The sequence below is a fragment of the Rhincodon typus genome, chromosome 12 (assembly GCF_021869965.1).
Source record: "Rhincodon typus isolate 14 chromosome 12, sRhiTyp1.1, whole genome shotgun sequence".
NCBI lineage: Eukaryota > Metazoa > Chordata > Chondrichthyes > Orectolobiformes > Rhincodontidae > Rhincodon > Rhincodon typus.
In genome coordinates this window covers 60,833,240-60,860,241 of record NC_063343.1, presented here as the reverse complement: position 1 = coordinate 60,860,241, position 27,002 = coordinate 60,833,240, and the positions used below count along the sequence as shown (strand labels likewise).

General features: G+C 41.2%; 1 protein-coding gene across 8 annotated transcripts; it reads left to right on the top strand.

Annotated features, from left to right (window-relative positions):
• LOC109914266 (15-hydroxyprostaglandin dehydrogenase [NAD(+)]-like) lies at window positions 1-27,002 on the top strand. Of its 8 annotated transcripts, none has more exons than XM_048603803.1 (8): window positions 1-50; window positions 4,051-4,202; window positions 9,491-9,614; window positions 11,652-11,758; window positions 14,239-14,335; window positions 16,356-16,432; window positions 23,877-24,040; window positions 26,335-27,002. In XM_048603803.1, the coding sequence occupies exons 2-8, from the start codon at window positions 4,110-4,112 to the stop codon at window positions 26,456-26,458; spliced, it is 786 nt and encodes a 261-aa protein (XP_048459760.1). In that variant the 5' UTR covers window positions 1-50; window positions 4,051-4,109; the 3' UTR covers window positions 26,459-27,002. The 8 variants fall into 8 exon arrangements, 7 of the variants coding, with proteins under 7 accessions (XP_048459760.1, XP_048459763.1, XP_048459762.1 ...); XM_048603806.1 differs by lacking the exon at window positions 4,051-4,202 and adding an exon at window positions 4,237-4,451 and having other exon boundaries at window positions 4-50; window positions 26,335-26,978; XM_048603805.1 differs by lacking the exon at window positions 4,051-4,202 and adding an exon at window positions 4,237-4,530 and having other exon boundaries at window positions 4-50; window positions 26,335-26,978.

Sequence of the window (27,002 nt, the reverse complement as noted above, 5' to 3'; positions counted from 1 at the left end):
AGTGGCCAACATAGGAACGTCAGATTTTCAAGATCAAACCCACACCGACTGTAAGTATTTCAATGCTGTAGATTAATTCCTTGCATAACCTGGGGTTGCTGTGGTTTAGGAAATTCGGAGAAATATTTTACTTGCAAACGTTTCATGTATGCTCATTTTAGACCTTGCTTTCGAATCAAGGCTTGGCCAGAGATCTCACAGACAGACTGGTTCGAGTGCACTGAGATACAGGAGAGATCAGTCGCAAGGTCAATGCGAGGTGGAAGGAGGAAGCCTGCTTTGTAAATCTACAACGGCGTCTTCCTTTCCTTAGGCGGAAGCTTTAATAATTCGTGTGTTCGCTTCAGCAAAACAGGGGCTGCTTTTTTTTTGCTGTTGTTGCTTTCTACCGAGAAGTTGCCAAACTACACCTCAACGTTGAAAGAAACAGTGCTAGAAAGCAGTACTGCCCAAGGTAGCCGCCCTGAATGTCACTGAACAGTGCCGACCACCACCCTCCCCCCCACACCGGTCAAGACAGAATCCCAGGTCCTGACTTCATCCCCGGCTCCAACACCTAACATCCAGACCCTGACCCAGGTCTCAGCTGAACTTGGTAGCGTCCAGCAGCATTTCATGGGAGAACTTGGAAGAGACTTGGAGTATCTCACTGAGGAGACAGGAAGACTCTCTCTCCCAGAGGAAATTTAAAAAAAAACTTGGAAATGAATGCCCTAGGCGTACTGAGCTCTATTTTGAAGCATTAAAAAAAGGGGTCCTACTGGTTTTAAGCTTTTTTCTTTCTGAGTGGGACAGACATGGAGGATCTCACCGGGAGGGTTGGAATGAATCCATTGTGAGGGAGTGGGATGATCTCATAGTAGCGACCGAAAACATGACAAGGTGCATCTAATAGATCTTTAGTGGAAAAAGAAGAGGGATAATGTATCACAGAGGTTAGGTACAATCACACTGCCTCACCAGTTTTTACAGGTTAATGTCAACATCAGGCCTTACTTCACTTCTAACTGAATGCTCTTTCACAACTGAATACTGCAAATGTCTAAAGAAAGTTGAGCTTCCAGTGTTACGACACCAACAGCAGAAAGGAACTGCCACAAAAAGGAAACAGTTAGTGACACAGAGCTCCATCCCACAGATTGTTGCATTCGAGGGAGATGGGAACAGTTAGGTTGGGAGCGGGGATAGATTAGCTGGATTAGGAAGATTGACAAATAATTGGATTGGAGAGGGTGAGGAATGGCCAGGTTAGGGGACCTGAGGGGTTGACCTGACTGAGATTATATGAAACAGTTTGATAGGTTAGACTTAGGGAATGGTTTTCCATTTGTGGAAGAGTCCATTAATAGAGACCACAAGTATAAGTCAGCCATCAACAGTTCTAATAAAGAATTGAGGAGAAACACTTTTACCCAGAGTGGTGGGAATGTGGAACATGCCACCACAAGATATAGGCTGTCAGTCAAATGGACTGTTTTAAGTGTTGTTTTAAATACTCACAGCCAGACAAGTTTCTTTGAAAGAATGACACCTCTGAAGGTGTAGCTTTCCTTCATTACTAGCCTAACAGTACACCAATCCCTTAGTACCTCCCTGACTCTAATGCTTTTCTGACGCTTCTGCCTCAGTTCTGCCCCTATTTCAATGTAGTGGTCCCTCATGACTTCATAATGACTTGGTTAAACCTGGACCAAGAAGCTGACTTCCAGAGGTGAGATGAGAGTGACTGTCCTTTGACTAAGTGTGGCAACAAGGACTCCTAGCAAATCTAGAGTCAATGCAAAATGGGGAAGTCTCTCTGTTGGCACAAAGGATGATGGTTATGGTTGTGGGAGGTCAGCCATCCCAGCTCCAGGACATCAGTGTTGGAGTTCCTAAGTGTAATGTCTTAGGCTCAACCACTTCTATATGTTTCATTAATGGCCTTCTCTTCATCAGAAAGTCAGAAGTAGAGATGCCAGTTTATGATGCACCATGTTCAGCACCATTTGTGATTCCTCAGATATGGAAGCTGTCTTACGACCAAATGCAGCAAGACATAGACAATATCCAGGCTTGAACTGATAAGTGGCAAGTAACATTCATGTCACACAAGTGTAAGACAATAATCATCTCCAATGTGAAAGAATTTAATCATTGCCCCTTGACATTCAATGTCATTATCATCACTGAATCTCCAAGTATTAACATCCTTGAGATTATCTTTAACCAGAAACTAAACTGGACTAGCCATATAAATACATATATAAACACAAGAGCAGGTTAGAGCCTAGGATGTTTGCTAATTCATCTCCTTATTCCCGAAAGCATGTCTATCATCTACATGGTATAAGTCATGGCATGTAATGGAATTCTTCACACTTGTCTGTATAAGTGCAGCCTCAACAACACTCGAGAAGCTTGACACCATGCAAGAGAAATAGCACACTTGATTGCTACCACATGCGCAAACATCCAGCCCCTCCACCACCAATGCATAGTAGCAGCAGTACGTACCATTTACAGGATGCATTGTAGAATTTCTTAAAGGCTTCTTAGGCAGCACATTCCAAACTCACAATCACTCCCATCTAAAAGGACAAGGGCAGCAGAAAAATCAGAACACCACCACCTGCAAGTTCCCCTCTAAGCTGCACACCATCTTGACTTGGAAATATGCCATTCTTTCTTTAATATCACTAGATCAAAATCCTGAAATTCTCTACCTGAAAGCACTGTAGGTGAACACCAAGCTAACTGAAGTAGCTAAAGAAAGCAACACTCCACCATCATCTTGGGGCAAATAGGGATGAGCAATAAATGCTGGCCTAGCCAGTGATACCCATATTTCCTGACTGAACGAAACAACATGGTTATCTTTTGAAATGGGATTTGAAGAGACACGTTTACGGTTCTTCTACTGCTGAGCCAAGCTGTTGTAAATATCTTATGTTGTTATTTTTCTGCACTTTTGATTATGGACTGAAATGGGAAAGAGACTGTTTTAAAAACCGAGGATAATGGAAGGGATTTCTTCACTTTTAAATGATGTAGACACTGTGTGCCAGTAGTGCAGAGTTCGAATATTTCACCTTAAAAGCCAATCACCAGCAGTTATTGTATATGTCCTTTACACTGTTGTTTGTTTAGTTGGAGAGATTTAGTTGCAGACAAACTGGCTTAGGGAGAGTGTACAAAATGAGATTTGGCTGGGACCAAGTAGCTAGTTATTCTGTGGAATGATGACCAGTTGTCGATGACAGAAACCTTCTACCTGTTAACAACTATGTGTTTGGCTTCCAACTTATTGAATAGCTTTTGGATATAAATGAGATAGGCAGAAGCCTCCCCCAGAAAAGATGGTACTATCTTTGACTCAACTGTAAAATGAAAATTGCCTGAAGAAAGCCAGTTTATTTTCCCTCACCAGATGTTGGTAAGCTGTTAGTTTTAATGAATAAGCCAGAGACTGTAAATTGTGAACCAATTGCTCTATGCCTCCTGCAGGCATGTGAAAGTACCTGGGAAGAGAGATTGCTGAACAGCATGTCCTGACAAGCCAGAAGGATTATCTCAATGAAGCCTGTGGGCAGAGTCCATTGAAGTGCCGTCCTAGTCTTTCATCATAACACCCAGGACACTAATATTTTTTATCTGTCTGATATGTGTGTGTAGGGGGAGTTTTATCTTGTTGGAGTTGTATCTTGATGGTTCATAATTGTTTACTTCTAGCCAGAATCTGCTCACTTATAATAAACAATAATTCTTTTTAAGTACAGAAACCTAGTCCATGTGTTCTGTAACCTGGGTCTAAAATGACATGTAAATTGAGGAATTTTGCATACTTTTATTCAATCTTTAATTTTTGTGATTACTCTGGGAATTGATTTCCAGTGCACTATACAATGAGGTGTAATAGTATGTAAGTACACTCGAAGCCTTTAGCAACTGCCTTGGAATCTGTGATTCTGCTTGTTCTTTGAGGACTTTTTCTGTGAAAAGGATCTGCTGATATACAAGAACCAACTAAAGCCAGTTGTTACTGTTTACTGCCTTTTGGACTTTGACCAGATTGTTCTTGATAAGTGGACGAGAAGTGTTACGTAGAATTGAATACCCTCAACTTTGCAATGTCACTGTTGGGAAAAGTTGCCTTAATAACTGGAGCAGCTCAAGGACTTGGCAAAGCTTTTGCTGAAATACTGCTGAAAAATGGTGCCAAGGTAATCTGATGATTTATTTTCTTTTTATTAAAAGGTCCAATGGAATAAACAAGATGTGTTACTGAAGTGACAGCGTGTGCATGACAACCTGTGTGTAACTGTTGCACGTGGGTGAGACTTTCATCTGCAGTTTGCATGGAGTAACCACAATTCATGCACAGTTTAATTTATCACATTTGACTCAGAAGGCAATATGGAAGAATTCAACTGTAACTCCTTTGCCGAGTTTCCTGTCCCCTTCATCTGAAGGTGTTGCATTTGCTATCCATGTCCCCTCACGGTACCTCACTCTTGCATGAGCTGGACAGTGAGGGCAAAGATATCTGAGGTAGAAATACCCTGAGGTAAAATCACTAATCTGACAGCAAGGCTGTCCTATTCAGAGCCATGTTTGGTTATTCTTTTGAAATCTCTCCTACTCCATATTTAAGGAACTTTTATTTTGATATGTTAATTTGTGCGATATGGGCTTGCTGGGAAGGTCAGCATTTATTGTCCATTCTTAATTACCATCACAAGATGTTGGTGAGCTTCCTTCTTTAATCCTTTCTGTCCATCTGATGCAAGTACACCCAGAGTGTTGTTATGAAGGGAGTCAAAGGAGCAGTACTGTAGTTCCCTGTTAGGATAGTGTGTAGCTCTGAGTTGACAGGTAGTGGTGTTCCCTTACACCTTGTCTTTTTTTGCGTTAGAGCTTGAGGGTTTGGGCGATAAAGTGCCTATATCAGGCTATTACTTGATGAGTCCATGGAACAGCTGTCTTAATTTTAGCACAGGTCCATAGATCTTAGTGAGGAGAACTTTGCAGGGTTAACTAGGCTGGTTACAAGACCATATGACCAATAGATATAGGAGCAGAATTAGGCCATTCAGCCCATCAAGTCTGGTCCACCATTCAATCATGGCTGATATGTTTCTCAGTTCCATTCTACTGCCTGCTCCTCATAACCCTTTATCCCCTTACTAGCCAAGAATCTATCTATCTCTGTCTCAAGTACACACACAATGACTTGGCCTCCACAGCTTTCTGCAGCAATGAATTCCACAGATTCACCCCTCTGGCTGAGGAAATTCCCTTCATCTCAGTTCTAAAGGGTCATCCCTTCACTCTGAGTCTGTGCCATCCGGTTCTAGTCTCTACTGGTGGTGGAAATCTCTTCTTCATGTCCACTCCATTTGGGCCCCTCAGTATTCTGTAAGTTTCAATGAGACACTCCCCCATCCTTCTAATCTCTATTGAGTATAGACGCCAATTTCTCCCCATATGACAAGCCCTTAATTTCTGGGATCATTCTTGTGAACCTCCCCTGGATCCTTTACAACACAGCATGTCTTCCTTTAGATATGGGACCCAAAACTGCTCACAATATTCCAAATACAGTCTGACCAGAGCCTTATACAGCGTCAGCATCACTGCTTTATGTGCTAGCCCTCTTGAAATGAATGCTAACATTACATTTTCATTCCTAACTGCCAGCTGAACCTGCATGTTAACCTTAAGAGAATCCTAAACTAGAACTCGTAAGTCCCTTTGCATATTTCCAAAGCCTTTCCCCATTTAGAGAATAGTCTATGCCTCTTTTCTTCCTACTATAACGCATAACCTCACACTTTTCCCACATTGTGTTCCATCTTCCACTTCTTTTCCCGCTCTCCTTGTCTGTCCAAGTCCTTCTGCAGCCTCACTGCTTCCTGAACTCTACCTGTCTCTCCACTTACATAGGCTAGGTTGATATCCAGATGGCCCCAACATTTTATTCTTCTTCTTCCTTATATTAACAATTTGGTCAAACAGAGTGACTTTCTGGATCATTTCAGAGGAAGTTAAGAGTCAACCACATTGCTGTGGGTCTGGAGTCCCATACAGCTCAGGCCAGATAAAGACAGTAGATTTCCTGTCCTAAAGGTCACTAGTGACTGTCTCCCCCAAAATATTAAAATCTTCAATATTTTAACTATCTCAACGCTGCTACTCAATGAATATTGGCTCAGAACCAAACATGGAGAATGATGGAGAAACTCAGCAAGTCTGGAAGCACCTGTGGACAGAGAAACAAAATACTGTTTTGTTTACTTTTTTGGAACTCTCCACATATTTTGCCAGACCTGCTGAATTTCTCCAGCATTCTCTGGGTTTCTTTCAAAGTTCCAGCATCCACAATATTTTGCTTTCATTGGCTCAGCCTCTTTTAAAGGGGTTTCACCAAACATAAAGCCTGTACCTCGAGATAAGTGTACACACTCCAACATTAGGGCTCATCCTACAACATGAAGACCCCGACCCTAGCACAGGAAGCCTAACCTCCCCAAAATGACGTGTACCTTAACATGTGATATGCCCCACCACAAGGGCCCATACCTCTACACACGCTAATACCAGTACATGAGAAGATACATATGTCCCAAAGCACATTACTTTCCATTTTTAAGCTTTGTAATGCTATTGATTGGCCATTAAATTGTCTGGCAGCAGAGCAGCAAAGGGATCTAGGGAGTTGGAGTGTGTACACTTATCTCGAGGTACAGGCTTTATGTTTGGTGAAACCCCTTTAAAAGAGGCTGAGCCAATGAAAGCAAAATATTGTGGATGCTGGAACTTTGAAAGAAACCCAGAGAATGCTGGAGAAATTCAGCAGGTCTGGCAAAGGGTACTATACACAAATCATTAACAATAGTGACACAAATTAATAAGGCTATATATAAGCAAATAAAATGCTGGAATTCTTTCCAGAAGGAAAACAGAAAAGTTACATTAAACTTATATAGATCCAAGGTTAGGGTAGGGTGAGTGATTTAGAAATACGTTTAATACCATTCATTTTTGACTGTTGATTATGATCTAGCGGCTTGTGTGTTTACTCTGTATCTATGAAGGGGTGTAATAATTAACTTGTAAGTACTTCTGTAGCCATTGTACTCTGTTTTCAATCACAGTACAAGGGAGAGGCTTTCTGGAGTGCAATGTGTTTTGTTTTCAATGGGTGAGCTTTACAAGTAAACAGTAAACATTTGTGTATTAGGAACAAAAACAGAAACATCTGGAGAAAGTCAACAGGTCAGGCAGCGTCTGTAGGAAGAAAGCAGAGTTAATGTTTCTGGTCCAGTGACACTCCTTCAGAATTGACAGTCGCTCAGAAAAAGTAGTGTATATGCTGAAGAAGCATATTTCTTTCACTGAAACACAAGCACATTAAACTAATGCTACAGATTCAGTTTTAACAATAAAATAGAAGTTTATTATACAAAAAATATCAATAAAACAAAATAAACCAAACTATTAACATAAATTGAAAATTGTTGAAGCATGTCAAAAAATGCAAACGCATTAATCCCTACAGCACTCATTTACAGTAGTCAAAGCAGAAAGAATTCCCCTCTGTATTACATCTGGTCCTCAAGTAGAAAATGAGACCTCTTGAGGACCCTGCAGGACTCAATACTGGTTTTGTCATAACATATGCTGCTTTCAGCATAGCCAACCCATTTTCATTACTTATGGTCCCCAATTTCAGCTTTTTTTATTCCCTGGCTTACCATCATCCATCCCTTTGTCTGCCTGACTGCCTTTCTCTCCCTCTGGGCTCCATCTCTGGATAAGGAGATCCCTCAGATTTCCAGCATCTGTAGGTCTTTGTTTTGTTTTAGTTGTGCATGTGACTTCACTTAGAATGTTCTAGTATCTTTTTGGCTTGGGGGAAATACCCATAAAGAAATCATTTTCCAGTTCAGGTTTGCAGAAGTCTTTGCTAAAGCTGGATGTGTAACACCGTTGCTCCTGAAGCAGGGAAATTGTTTAAAACTTCTAAGAAATAGGTTACTTAAGTATAAAGAGTTTCATCCGAAAGATCCAGACCAGAGTGTTTGATTAAAATCCTGAAGGAGTTATTTGAAGATAAGAAAGTATAAACTCATCTGTATAAGGACTCAAGGAAAAGGCTATTAGATTTTTAAGACTGGGAATTAAAAGCCACCATTAAACTAAAACTTATAGATGTGATAAAGAAGGGAATTCTTTCTGCTTTGAGCACTGTAAAGGAGTAATGTAAGGATCAATGAGTTTGCATTTTTCCATGTGTTTCAAAAATTTTGAATTTGTGTTACGTTAATAGTTTGTCTTATTCTTTTTTACTTTCTTTTATTTGTATAATAAACTTCATTTTATGGTTAAAACTGAATCTGCAGCATTAGCTCAGTGTGCTTCTATTTCAATGAAAGACCACCTTGTTAAAATAAAAATAAAGAAAATATGATCTATCAAGCCAAATTAATATCTGAAATCTATCTTTTTCAGCAATAACATTAGGTGGGACTGTAACAAGTTCACAACAATATTGAGGATGTGTAGGCAGTGGAAATGGAAAAATACCTCACAAAAGTAATCCCAAAATCAAGAGATTTTCACAGTCGAGACAGGCTGAACTAGTTGGAGATTTTTTCCTCAAGTTTGAGGGATCCCTAATGGAGGTCTTTAAGAAGGTGCAAATGTTCATAACATCATAACAAGTAGAAGGTGGAATAGATTATATGGCCCAAATGACCCCTTGAGCCTCCAGTGTAATTTAGTCTGATCCAATGGCTGATCTTCTGCCTCAACTTCACTTTGTTGTCCATTCCCCATATCCTTTGATTTCCAGGGTAGATGTACAAAAATCTTGTTTTGGAGGAGACAAAAATTAAAATTAAATGTATGATGGTCATTAATAAATCCAAAAAATATCTAGAGTGGAGGAAATGCGAAACCTGCTACCATAAGCGTTAGAGATAATAGGAACTGCAGATGCTGGAGAATCTGAGATAACAAGGTGTAGAGCTGGATGAATACAGCAGGCCAAGCAGCATCAGAGGAACAGGAAAGCTGACGTTTTCTGAAGAAGGGTCTAGGCCCAAAATGTCAGCTTTCCTGCTCCTCTGATGCTGCTTGGCCAGCTGTGTTCATCCAGCTCTACACCATAAGCGTTAACACGTTTAAGGGGAAGCTGGATTAGCACATGAGAAAAAACAAATAGAAGGATAGGTAGATTAAGGTGATATTAAAGTGGTGAACCCAACATAGACCTCTTAGGTCAAAATCCCTAGTACTATGCTGTACCTGTGTAGATATCTAATGTACCTCTAAGTAGCTAACCCTATCACATATTGACTAACCACTAACTAAACCCATAACACTATTGGTTAATTATTAACTGATTCTAGAACATCATTAATGAACCATTAACTAACCCTGTAATGTTATGGATGAATTCTGTCTTCCACTCTAAAGCTAAGAGGATTTTGATTGCCTCTTTCAGGTCAGCCTTTTAGATATTAACAGTGCAGTTGGCCTTAATACGAAGTCTATGTTTGATAAAGTCTATGGAGCTCAGCAAACGATGTTCATAACTTGTGATGTGACGTCTGGCAACCAATTGAAAGGTATGGGCAGGTTTCATCATTAAACTGGATTGTACCCTGAAATCTACAGGATCCCACTGGCACAGTACATCAGCAAAACATCGACAAACTTACTCATACTGTTGATTGATGTCCAACAGAAACTGAAAGGAATAAGGGCAGTTCAAATTGCTGCAGGTCTTTCCAACCTGCCAAGGAATTACTCTTCCTAAGTAGGATTATAATTTGTTGTTGTCTGCATGCAGGAGCGCTGTTCATGTGAATCTGCAGAATTCTTTTAGTATGTTGATTGACTTCAGATTACGCTAGTTAACCAGGGATAGTGCACATGCTGTTTCGGTATTCTGAAGCCTCACAGGACATGGCAGCCACCCTTCATGTCAAGTTTGTCTTGCCCTTCCCATACCAGAAATTCTTCCGAAAGAACTGCGGATGCTGTAAATCCGGAAAAAAAACAAAGTTGCTGGAAAAGCTCAGCAGGTCTGGGAGCATCTGTGAAGGAGAAAACAGAGTTAACGTTTCTTCGGGTCACTGGACCCGAAACGTTAACTCTGTTTTCTCCTTCACAGATGCTGCCAGACCTGCTGAGATTTTCCAGCAGCTTCGGTTTTGTTCCAGAAATTCTTCCTTCCATCCCACAACACCGCCCAACAAAGCTGCAAATGCAAAGCTGCACACCCTCGGGAGATGGTTGTTGAACAGCCTGATCTGTTGGATATAAAGTTGCCTTTTTTTTTTCCCCAAAGAGTAATTAAACCAAATACCAAAATTGGCTACTGGGGCATGTGCAGACAGGGCTGTAATGTCAGCGGGCCACAACAGCCTTCAGAAATCACGTGCATGTAGACTGCTGATGTCACCACATGTTGTGACCATTGACATCAGTGCCAGTGCAGACTAGCCTGCTCTTTATTTCGCAGGAATTAATTTTATAAGTGACAAACGCTCCCCTGTTCTACCTCAGCTCTTTGCATCAATTCAGTCCGAGGTGGAAAATGGATGTTCCGAAAGGAAGGAAGCGTCAATTAGCTATTTCTGGAATGTTATTCCTTCCTTTGTGAACGCAGAACCAAAGTACGTATTTAGTTGGTCCGTCGTTTCTTTGATCCCCAATGTAGTTCCCCCTGTAAAAAAAAACACATAACTGTGGATGCTGTAAATCAGAGACAAAAATAGAAATTGCTGGTAAAGCTCAGCAGGTCTGGCAGCATCTGTGGAGAGAAATCAGAGTTAATGTTTCAGGTCGCGGCACCCTTCCTCAAAACTAATTTCCCCTCTTTCTGACTGTAAATTTGCCTTCACCAATCATTTTCTCTTCACATACCTACAGAAACTTTTACAGTTAGCTTTTATGTTCCCTGCAAGCTTACACTTGTACACCTCAGCAGTGGATACAATCGCAGTGTGATTCGATTGGCAGTCTCATCTTTGTAACAGCCAGCTGTTGCTGCGGCTCCACTGCAGTGTCCGGATGCCACACTGCAGCGCTGTGTTGCTGCATGCACTTATTACTCCACCTAGTGGTGGTTTCACAAGAAAACACCCTGGACTGACCTATCCCCATCTACACTCACCTTGACTGGCTCCATCCCCGCCTCTTTGACCTGTCTGTCTCCTCTCCGCCTATCTGCTCCTTAATCCTTAATCCTTAATCCATCTTCCATCTTCCATCCGCCTCTCTCTCTCTCTCTATTTATTTCAGAATCCCCTTCCCCTCCCCCATTTTTGAAGAAGGGTCCAGACCCGAAACGTCAGCCTTCCTGCTCCTCTGATGCTGCTTGGCCTGCTGTGTTCATCCAGCTCCTCACTGTGTTATCTCTAACCCGTTCTTAATTGATGTTATTTGCCTAATTGTACCAATGAATATTTACCGAGGTCTGCTGAGTTAAGGAAAACGTGAACTTTATTAAAGAACATCTAATTGTGGTTTCATGTTACCACGAGGCTGTAAGAGAGAACAGAAACATGTGAAATTGCATTGCTTGTTGTGCTGATGTATACTTTGTGTCCTTAGCATATCACACAGACCTAACCACTTGTATAACACTTCTCTTACAGATGCATTCAAGAAAACCACAGAAAACTTTCTACAGTTGGATATTGTTTGCAACAACGCTGGAGTAGGCAATGAAACAAACTGGCAGAGGTGTTTAGATATAAACTTGGTAAGTGTGAGTTAATCGTTACTACTTACAATACTTGGCAATCTAGGTGGGAATGAGCAACCACAAAATGATAAAATTCTTCATCAACATGGAGAGCGACAAATAGTTGATTCTTAGAGGAGGGTTTTGATTAGAGGAACCTACAATGGTATGAGGTGCAAGTTAGCTATGATAGATTGGGAAATGCTACTTAAGGTGGAAAGGTATTGTCAAATATTCAAAGAGTACATGGATGAACTTCAACAATTGTTCATTTCTGCCTCCTATAGAAGTAATACAGAAAAGATGGCCAAACCATGGCATACACAGGAAATTATTGACAATATTAGATCCAAGGAAGAGGCATTGAAATTGGCAAGAACAAACAACAGATCTGAGGAATAGGAGCAGTTTAGAATTTAGCACAGGTGGACAGAGGGATTGATTAAGAAAGGGAAAATAGAGTACAAAAGTAAACTTGCAGGGAACATAAAAATTGACTGTAAAAGTTTAAAAGTTTCTATAGGTATGTGAAGAGAAAACAAAATGGCAAATGTAGGTTGCTTACAGTCAGAAACAGGGTAAATTTCAACGGGGAGCAAAGAAATGGCTGACCAACTAAATACATACTTTGGTTCTGTATTCACAAAGCAGGAAATAACATATCAGAAATGTAGGAGACAAAGGATTTTGTGAAAGGGAGGAACTGAAAGAAATCAGTTGGGAAATGGTGTTGGGGAAATTCATGGGATTGAAGGCTGATAAATCCCAGTGCCTGATAATCTATATCCCGGAGTTCTTAAGGAAGTGACTCTAGAAATATTGGATGCATAGGTGGCTATCTTTCAAGATTCTGTAGGCTCTGGAACAATTCCTACAGGTTGAAAGTAACCCTTCTATTTAAAAGAAAGAGGTAGAGAGAAAACCAGGAATTACAGACCAGTCATCCTGATATCAGTATTGAGAGAAATGCTAGAATCTATTTTAAAAGATTCAATGGTGGAGCACTTGGCAAACAGTGGCAGGATCGGACAGACTCAGCATGAATTTACAGAAGAGAAATCATGCTTGACAAATCTATTGGAATTCTTCAAGGCTGTAACTAGTAGAGCTGATGATGGGAAGCCAGTGGATGAGGTTTATTTGGATTTTAAACAGGCTTTAGATAAAGTCCCACGTAAGAGAATAACAGATAAGATTAAAGTGCTCGGGATTAGGGTGGACAGAGAACTAATTGACAGGCAGGAAATAAAGAGTAAGAATAAACAGGTCTTTTCCGAAGTGACAACCAGTGGGGATCAGTGCAAAGCCCTAGCTATATACAATATATATTCATGATTTAGATGAGAAAACTAAATGTAATATCTTCAAATTTTCAGATGGTGTAAATCTAGGTGGGTGGGTGAGCAGTGAGGAGAATGCAGAAATGCTTCAGTGTGATTTGGACAATCTGAGCAAGTGGGTAAATGCATGGCAGATACAGGTAATTCTGCTATAAAACATGTATCGTTAATGCACATTGGCTGTAATGTGATTGATGAATAGTGGATGCAGTTTGGACAACACAAATTTTCTGCTCTACAGGTATAGCAATTTTCTATAGCGATTTCCCTGTAATTTGATTTCCTATGGCGATTTTCTACAGCACAAGGTCCCACAAGAATGCAACTATCGCGTTATAGGAGAACTACCTGTACAACACAATGTAGATAGAAGTGAGGTTATCAACTTTGGTAACAAAAAACAAGGAAGGCAGATAATTTTCTGAATGGTAATTAATTGACAGAAGGAAATGTGCAATGATACCTGGTTATCCTGGTACACCAGTCGCTGAAAGTAAGCATGCATTGCAGTGGAAGGTGAAGAAGACGAATGGTATGTTGGCCTTCAGAGTGAGAAGATTCGAATACAGGAGTAAGAATGTTGTGCTGCAGTTGTACAGGACCTTGGTGAAACTCTACCTAGAGTATGGTGTGCAGTTTTGGTGTCCTTATCTGAGGAATGATGTTCTGGCTGTGGAGGGAAAATAGCGAAGGTTTACTAAACTTATTCCACGGATAGTACAACTGATTTATGAGGAGTGGTTAATTCAGTTAGGATTATATTCGCTGTATTTCAGAAGAATGAACTCGTAATATTCTATTAGATTAGACAAGGTAGATGCGGGAAGGATATTCCTGAAGGTAGGGAATTCCATTACCAGGGTCACAGTCAAAGGAGTGGGCCATTTTGGATTGAAATGAGGAAAAAATTCTTCACCCAGAGAGTGGTGAACCTGTGGAACTTGATACCACACAAAGCAATTGAGGCCACAACCTTGATTGATTTGAAGAAGGAGCTGGATATAGCACTTGGGGCTAAAAGAATCAAAAGATAGGTAGGCAAGGAGGGAAGCTATTGAGTTAGACAATTAGGCTCAAAGGGCTGAATGGCCTACTCCAGGTCCTATTTTCTATGTTCGGTTGCCTGTATATGATCACATTATGTCACTTTTATTGCAGGTCAGTGTGATCAGAGGAACCTATCTTGGACTAGATTGCATGAATAAAAAGACTGGAGGTGCAGGAGGAGTAATAGTCAATGTTTCCTCCATGGCAGGTCTGGGACATTTCATGTAAATAGTTAAAATTGGCTGAAAAATGATGTATTCATATATATTCAAATAAATCAAACACTCTGTAATCATTTGCACACCTAAGTAGAGAACTGGCAGGTGCACAGTGCACTCTGCTTTGGGAGAGACAATTTTGTGTAAGTGAAAATAAAAGGTACAGAGACAAATAAAAGGGAGAGTCTTTACATGTATAAATCCTGTGCACTTGGGGCATAAGAACTGACAGTGTACTCGGTGTATACTCACTGAATGTGTTCTTTGGATAGACAACTGATTCTGTACCTGGGGATTTATTCATTAACTATGTACCTGCAATAGAAACCCTGACTGTCTATCTGTGATATACTCACCGAATGCGTACCTGGGGTATACTCACTGGATGTGTACCTGACAGATGCTCTGATTGTGTAAGGGTACGCTCACTAAATGTGTATTTGTGGTAGAGTCACTGAATTTATACTTGGAAATAGCCCCATTGAATGTATATTCTGAGTATACTCAGTGACCGTGTATCTGGGATAGATATGCTGACCATGTACCTGGCTGTAGACTAGTTGACTGTGTACCCAGGTAGCTTCATCACTTGCAATTCCAGGTACATTGTGTATCTGAGTTAGACTTCCTGGTGCCTACCCGGGGTATAATCACTAACTGTACCGGTTCTAGGCCACACACTAGTTGAAGATGTGCTTATAAGACATTGTTCAGACTTCATTTTTATGATATAAAACTCACATACCCCGATTGGATAACTAGTTGGTTGTAACCAGTTATATAGGTAAAGAGCAAGGTCCTGGGACTAACTGGAGAACTCACTTGAAAAAACAGCACCAGCACAATGACGCCACCCGGAAACAGGAGGAGCAGCACCTCATATTCCGCCTCATATTCCTACAACCCAATGGTCTCAATGTGGACTTTATTCATTTCAAAATCTCCCCACCACCCCCCCCGGCCTCATCCCATGACCAACCCTCCCTCTCATCCTTGCCTCCTTGACCTGACACAACCTGTCCATCTTCTCTCCCACCTATCCGCTCCTCCCACCTCACTGACCAATCCCCACCAGTGCCTACCTGCACTCACCTATCACCATCCCACCTACCTTCCCCAGCCCCACCCTTCCTCTCTCTATTTATTTCGGAGCTCCCTACCCCCTCCCCCATTTCTGAAGAAGGGTCCCGACCTGAAACGTCAGCTTTCCTGCTCCTCTGATGCTGCCTGGCATGCTGTGTTCATCCAGCTCCACACCCTGTTATCTAAGCACAATGGGCCAACTGGTCTCCTTCTGTTGTGTAAGATACCATGTGACAATCAATGATATTCAGTGATTCTGTGGTCTCTTTGAGGTATGGGCTTTTCAGCGCTCACTTCTACATAAACCAAAGAAATTTGTGCTCACCTGTGCTGGGATATGGGGGTATCAGGTACCAATAGTTGGTGGCTTTCTGACACCATGCAATTCAATCTGTACCCAAAATAATGTCATAACCCTTCATTGATTCTTCTGCTGTTTTTGCTCCTTCAGCCAGTGTCTTTCCACTAAGGCAACACTATCTGTAGAAAACCTGACTTTACAACGCCATAAAAAGGGGAAGACTGGGCAGAACCCAGCAGATATCTGCTGCCCAAAATCTCTGATTGACACTTGAACTCTATGCCTGGATACAGTTTGAAATTGAGCAATTTGATCACAGTGGTGGTGAGCTGAATTTTCAGTCAGGCAAGTTATTAACTCTCTCCCCCATTGACTGTTTGGAGAGTTTCCCTACCCTGGGATTACGACCCTTGAGAATTTCAGTCTCTGTCACGTTCCCCATTTGGAATTTCCCATCACCTGGAATGTCACAGCTCTTTAATTTCTATACCCAACAAGGTTAAATCTCCAGTTTTATGGACCTCAATCCTGGACCCAGGTTTACTGATAGGAAATAAAATCCTTTACCTTTACGTGCAGACTAGTAATTAAGCCTATTCTTTGTCCCTTTTATCACCCTTAAACAGGAATCTATCCAGTAATTTTTGGACCAGTCTATTCAGCTTCAAAGCATGGAGTGGTGGGATTCTCCAGGGCAGTGGCTGTAAGTGTTTCCTGTATTTGCTGGATCGTCTGATCTCCCTCAGATCCTCTAATAGATTCATGGCCTATCTCACTGGATTTTCAATAGGTAAAAATCTGAGTTTACCGAGTCTCTAATTCAGTGCTCAGCACACTGAATCTCTAATAGATTCAGGGTATAATTTACTGGGTCTCTGATAAGTTTAGTATCCAACTCGCTAGATCTCTAACAGATTCAGTTTTGTTGTGTGTTTTGGATCTAACTCTGTTTAGTCTCCTGAAGCAATGTTGTTGGATTCAATGGAACGCTTTGCAAGAACTCTTCATTTACAGCTTGATCTGAATACGTATCCTCTTTGCACCAGTTTAGAACTTCTACTCTCTTCCAGTTCTCTCTGATTTATCATGTGACTCTGACATCACCATTGTGTATCTGTCTAATGTTAACTCCATTACTCTGCTTCTCCCCCAATCTGCCTTATTATTCATATTTTAAACATATCCCCACCCTTTTTCCCAAAATCTCAGACTTCACATTATGATACTTTAACCAACCTCCCTGATCTGATTTTGATCTCATTCTGCACTCTTGCATTCGTGTGACAGTTCCTCTCCTGGGTGGTTACAGAATTTTCTTCTGAGAAATTGTGCCAACTTTCAATTGATTTCATTAATGATTTATTACAATGTATTGCAATTTTCTCATTATAATTCCATGATCTGCTTCAACCATAGTCTCAGTTGCCATATTTTGTTTCGTTCATTCCCTCTCCTTGTCTCATACCCATTCTCTTTCCTTGGACTACAGCTCTGGTAAGTCTTGTGTTCTGCATCTTTTATTGAGATTTCATGTTTGTCCATTTGCTTCTCCTTGCGCTGCTTGACTCTGTTTTGGTCATTCTGAGTAATCTTCAATTGTCAGTTCTGAAGCAGAGATGGAAATTGGATTCTCGGTCTCCTGCTCATCAGTGACTCTGACAGTAATATCTTAATCTATAGCGGAATCGATCATTAACTTAATAATGCAAGATTTATACCTTCATTCTTCTTTAGTAATGCTTTTATTGTTCACCTTCTTCATTTAGCTTCTCTGCTTGCTTGAGAAGTTTATGAGTAACATGAATGGAATCATATAAGAACATAAGAACTAGGAGCAGGAGTAGGCCATCTGGCCCCTCGAGCCTGCCCCGCCATTTAATAAGATTATGGCTGATCTTTTTGAGACTCAGCTCCACTTACCTGCCTGCTCACCATAACCCTTAATTCCTTTACTGTTCAAAAATTTATCTAGCCTTGCCTTAGCGAGGTAGCTTCAACCGCTTCACTGGGCAGGGAATTCCACAGATTCACAACCCTTTGGGTGAAGATGTTCCTCCTGACCTCAGTCCTACATCTGCTTCCCTTTATTTTGAGGCGATGCCCTCTAGTCCTAGTTTCACCTGCTAGCGGAAACAAACTCCCTGCCTCCACTTTATCTATTCCCTTCATAATCTTATATGTTTCTATAAGATCTCCCCTCATTCTTCTGAATTCCAATGAGTATAATCCCAGTCTACTCAGTCTCTCCTCATAATCCAACCCTCTCAACTCTGGAATCAACCGAGTGAATCTTCTGTTCAGCCCCTCCAGTGCTAGTATATCTCTTCTCAAGTAAGGAGACTAAAACTGCACACAGTACTCCAGGTGTGGCCTCACCAGGACTCTATACAGCTGCAGCATAGCCTCCCTGTTTTTAAACTCCATCCCTCGAGCAATAGCAGACAAAATTCCATTTGCCTTTTTAATTACCTGCTGCACCTGCAATCCTACTTTTAGCAATTCATGCACAAGGACACCCAAGTCCCTCTGCACAGCAGCATGCTGCAATTTTTTACCATTTAAAACATTGTCCATTTTGCTGTTATTCCTACCAAAATGGATGACCTCACACTTATCAACATTCTACTCCATCTGCCAGACCTTTGCCCCCTCACTTAGACCACCTATATCCCTCTGCAGACTTTCAGTGTCTTCTGCACACTTTGCTTTACCACTCACCTTAGTGTCATCTGCAAGTTTTGACACACTACACTTAGTCCCCAACTCCAAATCATCTATGTAAATTGTAAACAATTGCGGTCCCAACACTGATCCCTGAGGCACACCACTAGCCACTGACTGCCAACCAGAAAAACACCCATTTACCCGTACTCTTTGCTTTCTACTGGTCAACCAATCCTCTATCCATGCCAATACATTACCTGTAATACTGTGGAACTTTATCTTATGTAGCAGCCTTTGGTGTGGCACCTTGTCAAATGCCTTCTGGAAATCCAGATACACCACATCCACAGGTTCCCCATTGTCCACCATGCAAGTAATGTCCTCAAAGAATTCCACCAAATTAGTTAAACATGACCTACCCTTCATGAACCCATGCTGGGTGTTCCCAATAGGACAATTTATATCCAGATGTCTTGCTATTTCTTCCTTAATGATAGATTCAAGCATTTTCCCCACTACCAAAGTTAAGCTAACTGGCCTATAGTTACCTGCTTTTTGTCTACTTCCTTTTTTAAACATTGGCGTCACATTGGTTATTTTCCAATCTGCGGGAACCACCCCAGAGTCCAGTGAATTTTGGTAAATAATTACTAGTGCATTTGCTATTTCCCCCATCACCTCTTTTAGTACCCTGGGATGCATTTCATCAGGGCCAGGAGACTTGTCTACCTTTCGCCCCATTAGCTTGCCCAGCACTGCCTCCTTAGTGATAATGATAGTTTCTAGGTCCTCGCCTGCTATAACCTTCTTGCCATTAGTTTTCGGCATGTTATTTGTGTCTTCCACTGTGAAGACCGACACGAAATAACTGTTTAATGTCTCGGCTATTTCCTCATTCCCAGTTATTAAATTGGCCTTTTCATCCTCTAAAGGACCAATGTTTACCTTCGCCACTCTTTTACGATTTACATATTTATAGAAACTTTTGCTGCCTGTTTTTAGATTCTGAGCTAGTTTTACTCTCATAATCGATCTTACTTTTCTTTATAACTTTTTTGTGGCTTTCTGTTGACCTTTAAAGATTTCCCAGTCTACTAGTTTCCCACTACTCTTTGTTTTTTTGTATGTGTTTTTTTGTCAATCTGATACTTTCCTTTATTTCCTTAGACATCCATGGCTGGCTCTCTCATCCTACAGTTCTTCCTTATCACTGGAATATACTTCTGCTGAGCACTGTGAAAAATCGTTTTAAAAGTCCTCCACTGTTCCTCAATTGACCCACCATAAAGTTTTTGCTCCCATTCTACCTTAGCTAACTCCTTCCTCATTCCTTCATAGTCTCCTTTGTTTAAGCATATGGTTGACTCTTAACTGCCCTCAGGGCAACTAAAGATGGGTAATAAATGCTGGCCAGCGACACCCTCATCCCATGAATGAATTAACAACAATTAAAATGGTGAATGCCTTGGTTCTTATTTACAAAATATCCAGTAGATTCTGGAACAGTTCTGCAGATTAAAAGATGATGAAATGTAATCCTACAATTTAAGAGAAGAAGAGAGCAAATAGGGCATTATAAATCTGTTAACCTAACATCAATAGTACAGAAAATGTGAGGTGTGAGGTGATTCATTTTGGAAGGACAAACTTGAAAGCAGAATACAGGGTTGACGGAAAGATTCTTGGCAGTGTGGAGAAGCAGAGGGATCTTGGGGTTCACGTTCACCGTTCCTGAAAGCTGCCACCCAGGTGGATAGAGTTGTTAAGAAGGCGTATGGTGTGTTAGCTTTCATTAATAGAGGGATTGAGTTCAAGAGCCATGAAGTTGTGCTCCAGCTATACAAAAGCCTGGTTCGGCCACATCTGGAGTATTGTGTCCAGTTCTGGTCAACTCATTACAGGAAAGATGTGGAGGTGTTGGAAAAGGTGCAGAGGAAAGGTTGAGAGAGCTAGGGCTTTTCACTTTAGAATGATGAAGGATGAGAGGTGACTTGATAGAGGTGTACAAAATGATCAGAGGTTATAGATAGAGTAGACAGCCAGAGACTTTTTCCTAGGGTGGAGGTAGCTATTACGAGGGGGCATAGTTTTAAAGTGAGTGGAGGTAGATATAGGGGAGACGTCAGAGGTAGGTTCTTTACTCAGAGAGTGGTAGGGGTGTGGAATGCATTGCCGGAGAGGGTAGTGGAGTCGGCCTCGTTAGGGGCATTTAAGCAGCTATTAGATAGGCATATGGATGACAGTATAAGGTAGCGATGGAGGTTAGATAGACCTTAGGATTAGGGTAAAAGTTCGGAACAACATCGTGGGCCAAAGGACCTGTATTGTGCTGTACTGTTCTATGTTCTAGAAAATGTCAGCATCTATTATAAGGAATGTGACAACTGATCGCTGAGAAAATAATGGTGCATTGGGCAAAGTCGGCGTGGGTTTATGAGGGGTAGTCATATTTGACAAGCCTGCTTTTTTGAATAGCTGACTAGCTCAATAGATAAGGATAGATGGATGTGGTCTATTTGGATTTTCAGAAAACTTTATAGGATGTTAATAAGCAAAATTAGAGAATATAAGATAAGAGAACAACACAGCACACGAACAGGGCCTTCGACCCTCCAAGCCTGTGCTGACACATTTTGCACTTCTATATTAAAACCGTCTTCACTTACAGGATTGGTATCCCTCTTTTCCCTTCCTATTCATGTATTTATCCAGGTGTTTCTCAAATGCTGCTATTGTGTCTGCTTCCACCACCTCCTCTGGCAGTGTGTTCCAGGCACTCATCACACTTTGTGTGAAAAACGTGCCTCGCACATCCCCCCTCGCACCTTGAACCTGTGGCCCCTAATAATTGATCATACTTTCCACTCTCTCCATGCCATTCACAATCTTCTAAACTTCTACCAGGTTGTCCCTCATCCTCCCGCATTTCAGTGAAAACAAACCCAGTCTATCCAACCTTTCTTCATAGCTAAAATGTCCCATACCAGACAACATCCTGATAAACCTTTTCTGTACCCTCTCCAAAGCATCCTTATCCTTCTGGTAGTGTGGTGACCAGAACTGTATACAAAATTCCAGCTGTGGCCTAGCTAAAGTTCTAATAAGCTGCAGCATAACTTGTTTATCTTTGTACTCAATGCCCCTTCCAATGAAGGTAAGCATGCCATAGGCCTTTTTTTACTACCTTATCTACTTGCACTGCTACCTTCAGTGATCTGTGGACCTGCACACCCAGATCTCTCTGCATATCAACACTCCTAAAGGTTCTGCTATTCACAATATAATTTCCATCTGTACTTGACCTTCCAAAATGCATTGCTTCACATTTGTCCAAATTAAACTCCATCTGCCATTTTTCTGCCTATGCCTCCAACTGAACTGTTGATGATAGTATAAGGTAGGGGTAGAGGTTAGATAGACCTTAGGATTAGGGTAAAAGTTTGGCACAACATTGTGGGCCAAAGGGCCTGTACTGTGCTGTACTATTCTATGTTCTATGTTCTATGAACTGCTGTACCCTCTGACAATCCTCCTCACTATCCACAACTTCATCAATCTTTGTATCATCCGCAAACTTACTAATTAGACCAGCTACATTTTCCTCCAAATCATTTATGTCGATCATGAACAGCAGAGGTCCCAACACTGATCCCTGTGGACACCACTAGTCACAACCCTCCATTCTGAAAAGCATCCTTCCACCGCTACCCTCTGTCCCCAATGACTAAGAATGGAGATAATATACTGGAATGGACTGAAACTTGATTAATAGACAGAAAACTGTGAGCAAGAGTAAACAGATCATTCTTATGTTGACAGGCTGTGTCTCATGGTGCATTACAAAAATCAGAGTTTGGACAACGGTTATTCACAACCTGTATCACAGGCATGTGGATGTGGCAATCAATTGTAATATTTCCAAGTTTCCTGATGGCACCAAACTAGATGGGAATACAAGTTGTGAAGAGGATACAGAGAGGCTTTCAGGGAATTTAGACAGCTAAGTGAATGGGCAAGAGTAGGAAAATAGTACGTAATGTAGAAAAAAAAACATGAAGTTATCCACTCTGGTAAGAAAAACAGAAATGCAGGACTTTCCTTAAACAGTGATAGGTTAGGAAATGCTCATGTCCAAAGGGATCAGGGTGTCATTGTGCATTGTCACTGAAAGCTAAAGTGCAGGTGCAACAAGGAATTAGAAAAGTAAATAACATATTAACCTTTAATGTAAGGGTTTTTGAGTACAGGAGTAAAGCGGCCTTGCTGAAGTTGTATAGAGCATTGGTGAGACTACGACTAGTGTATAGAGTTTTGATGAAACTACACCTAGAGTAATGTGTGCAGTTTTGGTCTCCTTACTTAAGTTAAGGATACACTTACAATAGAAGGAGTGAGAGGGAGTGCAATAAAGACTCATCAGTAAGATTCCTGGGATTCAGGACTGTCCTATAAGTAGAGAAAGAGGAGAACTTGACCTGTATTCTCTTGAATTGAGAAAGATGACCTCATGAAAGCATATAAAATTCTTACAGGGATTGACAGGCTAGACGCAGGAAGGTCATATCCGTGACTGGGTGCAGTCTAGAACCGGATTCACAGTCTCAAAAAAAGAGGTAAGCCATTTAGGACAAAGATGAAATAGAATTTCCTCACTCAGACAGTGGTGAGTCTTTGGAATTCTCTGCACCAGGATGCCATTGTGGTTCTATTATACAGGATATTTGAGATGGAGGTTGATGATGGATTCCTCAATAATAAAGATATCAAGGGATATGGGGACAGTTCAGGAGGCTGGAGTTAAGTTAGAATACCAGCTACACGTTAGTTGAATGGTGGAGGGTGCTCAAGGAGCAGAATGGCCTACTCCTGCTCCTATTTCCCATGCTCCTTTATAATCCAGAAATGTAGACTAAATATCCAGAAACACATTCAGCTCCCAAACTTCATCTGAAGAAGTTAACTTTGTTGGCATTTACCAAGTGCGTATTGGCTGAGTGTTGATGCCAGCTCAACTAAAACAGAAGCAGAAATTCAGTTAATTAAATACATCTGGAATTAAAAATCTAGTGACAGCACAGGTTTTTGAATTGTAAAGGAGCATGGGAAATTGGAGCAGGAGTAGGCCATTCTGCTCCTTGAGCACCCACTAGTAACCATGAGGTTATTGGATTGTCACAAAAACCTAGCAGGTTGGGTGATTTCTTTTCAGGAAGGAAACCTCCAGTTTATATCCAGACTGGCCTATATGTGACTCTAGACATACAGCAATGTTCTTGCTTTGATCTGCTCTTTGAAATGCTTTAGCAATCCATTCACTTATAGGAACAGACAAGAAGTGCTGGTCTTGCCAGAATTCCCACATTCCATGAAAGTTTATTTAAAAAAAAAATTCTATTTTGGCGGCTAATGCATTGTGACCACTGCTTGATTTTCAGCGCTGTGCTAATCTCCAATCCCTGTCTTGCTTTGTTTCCTGCATTTAGGGAGCCTCCGCAGCAGAGAGCCTCGGAGTTCGGATCAATGTCCTCTGTCCGGCATTCACCGATACGCCGATCATGAAGAGTATTTCATCACCAGAAATGCTGGGGCAATTTACTGGACTGGACCAGCTTGCTGTACAAGCAGTGGCAGCATTGGGCATTATAGAGTGAGAACAGAAGTTGGAATCTGAATCTTCTAACTCTTGTTGACCAGTGGCATTATTTGAACATTGATTTGATTAGCTCCTTTTCCTGAAGTGTTAAATACGACAGTGAGAAGGAACTTTACTGTGTATCTAATCTATACTGTACCTGCCATGGTAGTGTTTCTGAGACAGTGCAGAGGAAGCTTCATTCCCCATCTAATATCCTGGGTAAAATGATCTAACAAATCTCTAACTTACAATCCAACTCCAGAACCCTGAGCGAGAGTGACTCAAGACAAAGTGTTTTCTTGGATATATGGCAGTCTGGGAAAGGCTCCAAACTCTCAGATACCTCATACTGAACACTACATTTTCTGCCATTCTGTCCTATATTTATGACTAGGAGACAGTAAGGACTGCAGATGCCAGAAGCCAGAGTCGATAAACGTGGAGCTCGACAAACATAGCAAGTCAGACAGTATCAGAGGAACAGGAAAGTCAACGTTTTGGGCCGAAATCCTTTGTCAGGACTGGGTAGGGGGAGGGGAACCCAGAAATAAATAAAGGGGTGGTGGGGCTGGAAAAGGTAGGTGGGATGGTGATAGGTGGAATGCAGGTAAGGGGCTATTGTGATTGGTCAGTGGGAACAGCGGAGCTCATAGCTGAGTAGGAAGATGGACAGGTTAGAACAGGTCTCTCAGCACAGAAAAAGCACATGATCTTTTAAATGTTTCCCCCCTTGCATTTTACAAACACCAAATTCTAACTTCCTGCCTCCCAATCCACAAGTACTCTAGCCAACTTTGCAACAGTCATCCATTCCTGTTCTTCTTTCCTATCCTGAGTCTCCCTTCATTTAGATGTCCAAATGTCGCGTTAGTTTTCCTCAAGTATTGACTTCCCAAGTTCTCCCTGTCTGTCCTTCTAGTGCCTTCCCCAACCTCCTTGGACTACTGTTTCTGGTATCCCCTCCTGGAATCTCCCTTCTCCAGGTCTAAATTTTGGTGAATGTTGTTTGTTTATAAATAATCACCCAATGCCCTCTTGAATTCCTCAGTTGAACCTAGTTCTACCACATTTCCAGGCAGTGTGTTCTAGAAACAAATTGCTCACTATGTTAAAAGGGTTTTTCTCACATCTCACATGTTTCTTTTGCAAATTACCTCGTATCTGTTCCCTCCTGTTCTTGATCCTTTTATGAGAAAAACATTTCTCCCAAGCTACTCTGCGCAGCCCCCCTCACAATGTTAAACACTTTAATCAAATTTTCTCTCGCCTTCACTTCTCCGAGAAATACAGTGCCAACTTCTCCAATCTATCTTCATAACTTCTCCTCAGGCCTCCCTCTCCAGAGTCTCCCTGGGATTACCTTTCCCATATAATTTGCAAAAGAAGCAGATATGATTGTAAGAAAAATCCTTTTCACACAGAGAGTGGTCAGGGTCTGGAAGGCATTGCTTGGAAGTGTGGTGGAGGCAGGTTCAATTGAGGCGTTCAAGAGGGTATTGGATGACTATTTGGATAGAAATAATATGCAAGGATAAGGAGAAAAGGTAGGAAATTGGGAGTAGGTACTGACGTTCATTTGAAGAGCCAGTTTGAAGACACAATGGAATGAATGGCCTACTTCTGTATCATGAACAGTTCTGTGATAACTCATCTCCCTGTGTGGAGGTAGGGATTAGTTGCAGATCCTCTGAATTAGTCAGGACTACAGTTCCCAAGCCGAGGATCAAGACTTAGATGTTTTTTAATTGACATAAATTTTTCCAGTGGTTAGAAGATAAGCAATTGTTGTCTGAGTATTGACATTTTCTGTAAAGTGATGAATATTACCAACGTTCAGATAAACAAATGAAAAGTTATGCAGTGAGCTGTTGTGATCTGGAAAGGTGATGGAAGCAAAATCAATCCCAGTTGTTTTGAAAGGGAATTGGATAAATTCTTGAGAGGGAAATCTGTGCAGACCTTCATGAAAATTACAATATGACAATACTAGCTTGCATTTATATAGCACTTTTCATGCAGTAGAATGTCACAAGGCACTTCAGGGCACTGTAACCAAACAAGATTTGAAATCTGAGCCACAGATATTTGGGGCAGTGATCAAGAGCTTGTCCAAAGAACTGGGTTGTGAAGAAAATTATAGAGAAGGAGGCAGAAAAGGACTAATTGGACAGCTCTTTCAAAGAACCAGTACAAGCAAGGTGACCTCCTTCTATGCCGTATGGAACTTATTCCAACCTGTGATTTGATAAATTGCTAAAATATTCTTGTTTTTTTCAAAGGAAAAAAACATCTTTTTGTTTTTTCAGCCCATCTTTGGTCGCCGAAGGATTCTTGCAACTTGTTACTGACGAGACTAAGAATGGCGATGTTATGAAAGTATCCAAGCAAAAAGGAATCGATTACGAGAAATACTCCAAGAGCCTCTGGTGACACAGAATATCTGCAGCCCCCAGCTTGACACTCTTTGCGCTGATGCTAGAAGCCCAACACATAGAGTTCCAACACTGGTTACTTTGTTTTCTTTAAAAAAAATGGAAAATTGCAGCAAGATTCTCTGTGATTTACTGGGTGAAGAATGAGAAATTGCAGCACTGAGAATAAGCATATGCCCCACTGGACACCTCAGCAGACATGCTCATTAGAAGATGAATGGGTTGAGCTTCAATTGTCACCAGTTGAGGAGTTCTACCAAGTAAAATGTCATAAAACATGAGTGTTTCCGAACAAGATTTGATATCTGATCCACATAAGGAGATATTAAGAATAGTTACCCATTTTCTTATCATTGCAGCTAAATTGTCTCCGGCAGCATTGCCTCCATTGTATGCCTGAGTTCTGCTGCATACAAACATCATTCACTTCTTTATGCTGCTACAGCTTGCTGATGTGTCTGCTCTTTATACTTCATTCCTCAAGAATTTTGATTTTGCCTCTCCCATTTGTTATGACTCTTCATAAATATTTGCTTATTTTA

Bases quoted from the DNA above. Each gene is read 5' to 3' on its own strand.
- LOC109914266 (XM_048603803.1), top strand. From the start codon at position 4,110: ATGTCACTGTTGGGAAAAGTTGCCTTAATAACTGGAGCAGCTCAAGGA. The intron at 4,203-9,490 runs GTAATCTGATGA...TGCCTCTTTCAG, and splicing joins TGCTGAAAAATGGTGCCAAG to GTCAGCCTTTTAGATATTAA. The intron at 14,336-16,355 runs GTCTGGGACATT...ACCCTTAAACAG, and splicing joins CAATGTTTCCTCCATGGCAG to GAATCTATCCAGTAATTTTT.